Consider the following 8,342-nt stretch of genomic DNA (forward strand, 5'->3'; position numbering starts at 1 on the left):
CACCACTCCCAAAAGTGAGCCTGATCGACAGCGTTCCGTCAAAATCGCACGAAAGGAAGCATTGGGCTTTTAGTTTATAATTTCTATAATTGCCGAGCGATCAGCAGAGCCCGTAAAGTGACTCTTCGTGTCTACTAACAAGACAGTTCAGTTGCCTTCGCCTCAATTGGTTCCCCTAGCACCTAGCTCCGTTTCTTTAACCTCCCAAAAGCAAGCACTGTCCCTTCGGTAAAACACAACCCCCAGGCTCCAGCATATGCTATACGTATTAGTGGTGGTGTGATGATGTGCGCAGAAGTTTCCCCAAGGTGAGCAGCTTCTTTTCTTTTCAGGAGGATTGGTTAGGGTGCCTATTCCAGCCAGGAAGGGCGAATAGGCGAGAAGAGCAAGTCCTAGATTGAAGTAAACAAAAGCCTAGAAGGATTCAAAGGATTCTCATATGATTTGGTAATTGCTGGAGATTTTTTAGAAGGAAAAAGGAGCCCACACAAGGTGACAACTGTGGGCTGTCGCTCCTGTTCTTTTCTGTGGGTGGAAACGGAAAACGGACATGATGTGGCGCACACACCATACGAGGTTTTCGAGGTATAAAAAATGCTATCGCAAGACGTGGAGGATTGGTATCCATTCTTAGGAAGTCCACTACTCCAGACCAAATTAAACCCACAGACATCATCTCCACTAAAAAATGTCATGGTTCAGCGTATATGATATTGAATGTCCAATCAGGGATTCTATAAGATTTTATACATTATTATCTAATGAGTGATGGATCAGGCAGCGGAGTCATGCATAAGAAAACACGGACAATTAAATTTTCTGCAAAGATCATAGTAAATTTGTTGTACCGTGTATTGATTCCGAGACAGACGAAAACAGCAGATCCCACCGCCATCAGGTGCAGGTAGGGCAAAACCTACAAGTTCAGAGTACATACAAAAGTTTCAGTCAATTCAGTAAAAATCTACTGCTTTGACCTTCTACATGAGTTACACAAAACTGCATCAAGGTGATTTTTCTCTTGTATACGACTGCTGTTTTTTTATTTCCGGCACCTATAGATATCTCCCCTTCCAGAAAACAAAGATCTGCTTCTGAAATCGTTGAGCTAATGGTTGCAGACAAATTCATGACGTTTTGGTACAGAAGTATTTACCTTGTTATGAAGGACCCATCTAAACAATGTTTTGTAAAGCAGGCCTGAATGATATCAATTTATCTTGTTCCTGCTAGGTTACCACAAAAGGATACTTGGAAATAAACATCAACTGAATGCCAGCTATTTCAATCTTCCTCGATCCTCGTGGAAAAACACTCAATCATTACACTCGAACAGAACTTATCAAAGAAGGATAGAGACCTGCAAATTGTCAAAAGAAATAAGTTTCTTTACAAAGAATTGATCTTTTCAAATTGATTGGACAGTTGCAGGAGGGAAGTTCCACAGAAACATAATGGAAAAGATTGACATAACTTTCGTTTTTTTATGCAGAATAAAGTAGACAGCAGCAGGAATACCCTTCCCACTAACTGAACAGAAAAGAAACCATACCACCCACAATAACCAGATTTGACATCAACCAATTTGACCCACGCAGGTGAACCTTATTCCAATACAGCACATAGTGCAAAATAAAGAACCAGATCATTACTGGAGTTAATCATGTTGGTACCATAATTATACAGCACTTGAATGATACCTAGAGCGGCTACAGGTGACAATTGCAACACAAAAGAACACCTAGGACCAAGATATTTAGGACTGATAACTTCTATGTTATCACTTTTGGATAGGCACGTACAGAGTGGCAACGATTGAATATTACCTTTAACTGTCTGTATAACTGGAAAGATGAGTACTGAAACTCAGAAGGACAAGGTATTCCAGAAAATAAACAGATCAGGAGCTTAGGACCAGGTCAATTAACGAGTTCCCTTTTCAAAAATAAAATGAATGAGTTCAAGCAAAACTGTTAAATTATCGTACCTGTGGTATCAGTTTTCTGCAAGCGATAGGAATAAGACATGAACTGACAGTTCACAGATCAAGCCTTGTAATTGGTAAAACAAATCTATGGAGTCCTTTCAGACATCCCAACGAATCTCTTATTCTCTGTGGTTAACAAAAGGCAGTGTTAGAAATTAGAATATATTTAGCCACTAGCCAGTGAATGCTGGCAGTTAGCCAGTTAGTGAACATTTGATGGACCCTTAACCTATACCAATTGTTCATTGAAGGAAGGCAAAGATTTGGAAATGATGTTGACAGAGAAACACTCATTGTGGCTTTCTGGTCCATCTGTGTCACGTAGCAAAAATTTCTATGGACGTGTCCTTTCTCTGGCAAGATGGAAGAGAGAATTCAAAGTTGAATTTGTTCAGGCTTACTTAGAGCAAAACCTTCAGATGTGCATTTCCTTAGTAATTGGCTTAATAGCTCCTCTTGATGTTTCTTTCCTTTTCCCTTTTAATGGGCCTCCAGCCCATGAAACTCCCTTGTACATATTTTCTTTTCTTTTATTTAATGGGGAAAAAAAATCTCCTGTGGGTAACTGACCCCACAGTTTCAGGTCAAAAGTATTTTCATCCCCTTAATAGCCCCAGCCAAACAATTGCAAAGCACTTAACCCCTTTTATACTCACAGCAATTCGAAAACGCTCTTATATCTTTTACATTGTACACTATGTAGAGAAAACAGGATACAGAAGCAAGACTACTCCTGAACTTTGAGGAGAGTGCACTGAAATTAAATTAAATATATTCATATTGTCCAGTAGACAACAAAGAGCAGTAGGATTACACCTTTTCAGTAGACATAGTAGCATTCAAATGGTTATCGAGCCAGAACATTTTGACCTGGAGAAATATCTGTGTTAGAAGGACAAATAACAAGAAGACTGCAAGCTTAAGCCCATTATCTGCAGAACAAACATAGATTGTACCTTGACAATGAATTGAGGTAATCCCAGGACCTGTCACATCAATGCTTTCATCACTTAGTAATGTAATGCCTGATGATTCAACAATGAATGGAAATGCTACTGCTGGAGACATAGGTGATTTTGCCACCTTGATGAACCTGTGGCCTATGGCAAACGCAATTTATAGTTATTTCATCTAAAACGATACAACAACAACAACAACAACAACAAAGCCTGTCAGTCCCAAGCAAGTTGGGATAGGCTAGAGTTGAAACCCACCGAGAGCCCCTAGTCTATTTCATCTAAAATGATAAGAAGGATAAATGTGAAATTGCTATTAAGTGACAAAGACTAAACATGATGCAAACAGGGAGTATTTTAGTAAGCGAAAATGCACATCTTCAGCAACTCATATAAAGATTTTCCTGTCAGAGCAAGCCTCCTTGATGGAGAAGCGCCTAGGAACCTCGCGTCACACATTTTGAGCTTGTCATGAGAAAAAACAAAAACCGTTGAGAAAGAGATGAGGAACGATGCTTGGATCAGTGCTCTCCGCAACAAGATAACTACCACGGTCCAACTCCAAGAATTTGTTGCTTTATGGATTCGTTTACAAGATGTGAGCTTACAGTCTGAAATGCAAGACACAATCAGCTGGAGGTGGAGCTCGGATGAACAGTACTCCCCACGCTCAGCATAACATACAATTCAAAGGATCCTACATCAAGTACAATAGAAATCTAATATGGAAGGCACACTCAAAATAAGTGCAAACTTTTCACTTGGATACTAATCCAAGACAAGATCCTCACTGCAGACAATTAAAACTTGCGAGGCTGGCCTCAACAGGACACGCGTGTCGCCACCTGTGCCTACTCTGCCCCTTTGCCCAAGGGGTTTGGCTACAAGTTGCAACTTGGGAACATTGCAATGTGGTGCCAGGTGTACCCCCAGCGCCACAGGATGCCGCAACGCCTCAAAAACCATGCCCAAAAGATGAGCAGCGCAAGTTCAACGGTATGGCAATCTATATTGGAACATTTGGAAAGAGCGAAACCGACGCATATTTGAAAACAACTTTCAAACGGCCCAGCAAGTGGCCTGGAGGGTGAGGATGACATTGACCAATGTAAGAGGGCTTTTGGATTTGTATCCTAATTAATTTCTAGTTTTCATGTTTGTGTTGGCCCATGGTCTGGTGGTGCCAATAGGTTGCTCCAAGAGTGCCTTGAGTGTTTGGGTCTTTTTTTTTTTTTTGAGGCCGCATACTGTATCGGTATAAGTTAGAAGTTCTTTTGCATCTTAATTGAAAGGCCAAGCTCCTGCCACTTACGTTAAAAAAAAGAGAGAGAGCAAGACTCCTAAACATAGATGTAATTTCTTTCATTCTTATTCATATCCTACCAATTTTTACCAAGTGATGTCAAATTTGCCATATTATGATGCAGCACTAAATGTTACTCACTGATGTAGTGCTATGTTGCAGGTAAAAAAAATGGCAATGCATTTTTAAAAGTTCCTCGCGCTTAGTTGTGCTTCTGCGCGCTTCAAGCAAACATCAAAACTGAAATCAGGTTCTAAGATAAAACTAACGTGATGCAATCATAACTAGGCAGCATATCAAACCAGTTGAACTTGAAATATAGAAGAAAAAAAAACACCAAGCATTCATACTGATCTTAATAATAGGTACTGATGTGATATGAATTCAAAAATCCAGGTATGAGTGTTGCAAACTTGCGATCCATAAATGGCAGATGAAAAGAGAACATAAGCCCCTTCTGTATTTAGAAAAATATCAGGACAAACCTGAATGAGATTCAAAGACTAGACGGACAGTTACGGCATGAGCCCACTGAATCCCTAGTGCAGCAACAAGATGAGAATCAAACCTTTCAGCACATTTATTACCATCCTTTTTGTCCACTGCAGATGATTTTGACACATACTTTAGTCAAGTTCGACAAATTGTTTAAAACATAGCTGTTATAGGAAGAAAGTCCAAACCTTCAAAGGAAAAATGGTAACCGTCATCATTACTTTGGCTGCGTACTTGGTTTGTAACCACGACTGGAACTCTTGAGAACTCTGCTATAGACCTACACAAGGAAAAAAGAAAGAGAGGAAATAAAAGGTATGTCAGCAGGATGAATATTGGTAAACTAAAACAATATAGAGAAAGTTATGTGAGCATTAAGAGACTGGGAGACACACTTAAGAAAAGAAAGAGTCCATCTTAAAGGGTGTTGCCTGAAACCCGCTGTAGCCTTCTCATTCTCCCTGTTACAGACAGGATGTAATAGAGGATTAGTTTTCCATCAACTGATAGCACAACTATTCAGGAACTATAAACTCAGCTTATGTAAAACCTAAAGCCTACACATGTGAAATGCTCCTAAGCATAGCCAGCATTGGAGGTGTAGCAGGCAGTGAGATGGCACAGGAACTAGTCAATTACATAGCAGCCGTGGACTCTTGTTTTGCTACAAAAATAGCAGTTTGGACATTATGCTATTATATAGTCAAACATACTTCAATCTGAAATTGGATATTTTGATGATCTGGTTGCCAGCAAAAGAAGATACTTATATATGTAGAATAGTGTCTACAAGAATACACTTCAACCTTTTAAAATATACAGCAAGTTATTTGCAAACTAGACTAAGGAATTCCATGTCCATAGCTTACAGAGACATAAGAGCAGCCATGCTATCCACAATGAGTAACTTCACATCATGCTGAAGAAGAGTCACCTTCATCTCTTCCAAACTGTAGAAAGACAGTAAAGAGGGGTGGGGGAACAGTGTTAGCACAACATGTCGAGTTTAGTGAGGAGCATAAACCTAAAGCACAAGATCTAAACTATGATTGCATGAGAGTGAGCAGAAGACAAGCATTCCTGAATTTTCAACAGCATGGTACTAGAATCTCAAAGATACTTTAAGGAACTTTCGGTCCTTCATGCGCCTAAGAACTAAAATACTCAAAATATCAGTCTGTACATTTTGCAAATAAATGAAAGAGCGCTGGTAATGAAGTTCACTGATTTCAAGAACAGCTATACCTCTTGGTGAAATCAGCTAAAGATGTTGGTCGCGTTACTAGGATCCTCCCAGCCATCTGCAAAAATAAACAAAGGATATGAAACAACAGGCAAGACTTCAGGATTGTGAGAACAGTACTACAATAACTGAAAGAAATATTAGCAAGGTTCCCTAGCATTGTTTCTTGGTGAGGTTCCCAAGTATAATCATGTGGAGTATGAGAACCTTTTGTGCCAAGCCTTCTTGTCGAAATATTTGAGGAAAACTTTTCTGACCAATCTCAATCATCCTGCAACATATCAACAGCAACATGAGAAGTTCGACTAAAGAAAAATTATTAAAGTATACTTGGGAGTAGTAAACAGTAGTCATTAACTTCAGCTACCTCCGCGAAGAGAACTTGAATTCCGTGTCAATATACACAACTCGACCATCTAAACCTCCATAATATTCTGGTAAAGCTGCTAACAACGCAAGCTTCAGGCAGAACTGCAGTGTGCAAAACCATAACTACAAAATTTAAATAAATAAAAACATACAAGACAAGCAACACGATGAGATAATGCACAATAAAGTTAGCACAAAATGTTCTGGCTCCATAACCATTTGGCACGACAAAATGGCAATTGATCAGTGGACTCAATCAAGATGCCCAAGGCCATTGGAATCGGAATCATAACACTTGCAGGCGCATGATGCAGCATCCCATGAAGCATATACACAAGGTACATTTCCTCCCTTTTTTTGACAAAATACTCGGTGAGCTTTATTGATTGAGAGATATTACATCGTTCATAAATTCAAGAATAAAACTAGGGGCTCATCGTCCCAACTACATGCCAAGCTCATGGAAACGCATAGCATGTTGGTACATATTCACAAACACCTGGCCCACACTCGTACACGGTGAATCAGTGCATCCACAGCACCCTACGAGGTGCTGTAATTAAGCGTGAGTCTCCGAGATCAGCAGCTCACCTGCGTTTTGCCGATCCCCGAGGGCCCAACCACCTCTGTGAGCTTTCCCATGGGGATCCCTCCGCCCAATGCCTCGTCCAACCCGCAGAGCGTGGTGGCCAGCCGGACGCCGCCTCCTAACCTGACGCGCTCCTCCAGAAGCGCGAGCGCCTGCACAGCGCCAGGGCAGGTCAATGCAGTGTAAACCCTAACCCAGAGTCACAGACTACAACCCCAAATCGACCACTGAGTCGAAACCCCACCAAATCCGAGGCAGGGACGCAAGCGGAGCACAGGTGGGTGAGAGGGTACCGTCTGGTAGGGCGGGCAGGCGGCCTCGCTGACGAGGGCGACGGCGGCGCGTGCGGTGGGAAGGCCGGCGTCGAGGATGGCCATGAGCTCCACCTCCGGCAGCGACAGCACGTCCTGGATAGGGACAGAGCGCAGGCCCGAGGCGCGCGCGGATTAGGGGATGCGGGGTTTTGGCGGCGGCAGCAATGGAGGAGGTGGAATCGGGAGGCATGACCTTGGCGGTGTCGAGGCGGCGCGCGGCGAGGAGGTGAGCGAGGTGGGGAGGAAGCCGCATCTCCGAGACCGGCATGTTCGCCATCGCGATCACCGAGAGAGGGGCTCGAGGCGGCGGAGCACGACGGCGACGAGGAGGGGTTTTGCCGTTTGGGGGGAATTGGGATTCGCAATTTTTTGTTTGCGCGCGTCTTGTGCTAGTGGGGATTTTTATTTATTTATTTATTTATTTATTTATTTTTTCCATAGGATGGCAATTCACCGTTTGTCATTTTTATGTTCGTCCCTACCTATTTATCATCGTAAACAGTAACACTCCTATATTTTTATCATTTTTACCAAGGTGGCATGTCAGATGGGCACGCCAGCGTGGCAGCGAGCCTAGAAAGGCCTACATAGCATGCGAAATGACCTATGTACCCCTGCTGCTTCTCTCTCTCCAACCGCTGACGCATGGACCCCACATGTCAGCTTCGTCTTCAACCTCCTACCATCACCTCGCAGAGAGGGAAGGGGGAACTCGTGCAGTCCCGGTCGAGCTGCTGCCACTCCTCGACCTCCGGCACGCCTTGCTGAACCGCACGCTCTGCCATGTCCACGCTTCTCGTCCACACAGTCTCGGTCTCCCCTGCCGCCCCAAGGCTACGCTCCTCGCGGCCCGCCACGGCACTCGTAGCAAGCGCTCGCCACTGGTGCCGAGCCGAAGCATCCAGCGGCGGCGGCGACAGCGGCTACAGGCCGAGGGGCATCCGCGGCTCGTGGGTGTCGGACTACAACCTGTAGGAGCTGCTGGGCGTGGAGCGGTCGTCGCTGCAGTCGGAGATCAAGGTAGTGTACCAGTCGCTGTAGAAGCGGTGCCACCCGGACGTAGCCGGCGCCGCGTGCAGGCACGAC

The 8,342-nt window shown here is 43.4% G+C and overlaps 1 protein-coding gene across 1 annotated transcript; it reads right to left on the reverse strand.

Moving 5' to 3' along the window:
- Positions 1-633: 633 nt before the first annotated feature.
- LOC136533316 (DNA repair protein RAD51 homolog 2-like) lies at positions 634-7,621 on the reverse strand. The gene is made up of 15 exons (XM_066525877.1): positions 7,450-7,621; positions 7,236-7,349; positions 6,945-7,094; positions 6,352-6,455; positions 6,192-6,255; positions 5,987-6,042; positions 5,611-5,691; positions 5,137-5,202; positions 4,930-5,021; positions 4,732-4,848; positions 2,944-3,087; positions 2,804-2,857; positions 1,988-2,113; positions 1,157-1,360; positions 634-916 (listed from the first exon to the last, which is right to left on the reverse strand). The coding sequence occupies exons 1-12, from the start codon at positions 7,531-7,533 to the stop codon at positions 2,835-2,837; spliced, it is 1,095 nt and encodes a 364-aa protein (XP_066381974.1). The 5' UTR covers positions 7,534-7,621; the 3' UTR covers positions 634-916; positions 1,157-1,360; positions 1,988-2,113; positions 2,804-2,834.
- Positions 7,622-8,342: the final 721 nt, after the last annotated feature.

Source organism: Miscanthus floridulus, unplaced genomic scaffold (genome assembly GCF_019320115.1).
Source record: "Miscanthus floridulus cultivar M001 unplaced genomic scaffold, ASM1932011v1 fs_854, whole genome shotgun sequence".
NCBI lineage: Eukaryota > Viridiplantae > Streptophyta > Magnoliopsida > Poales > Poaceae > Miscanthus > Miscanthus floridulus.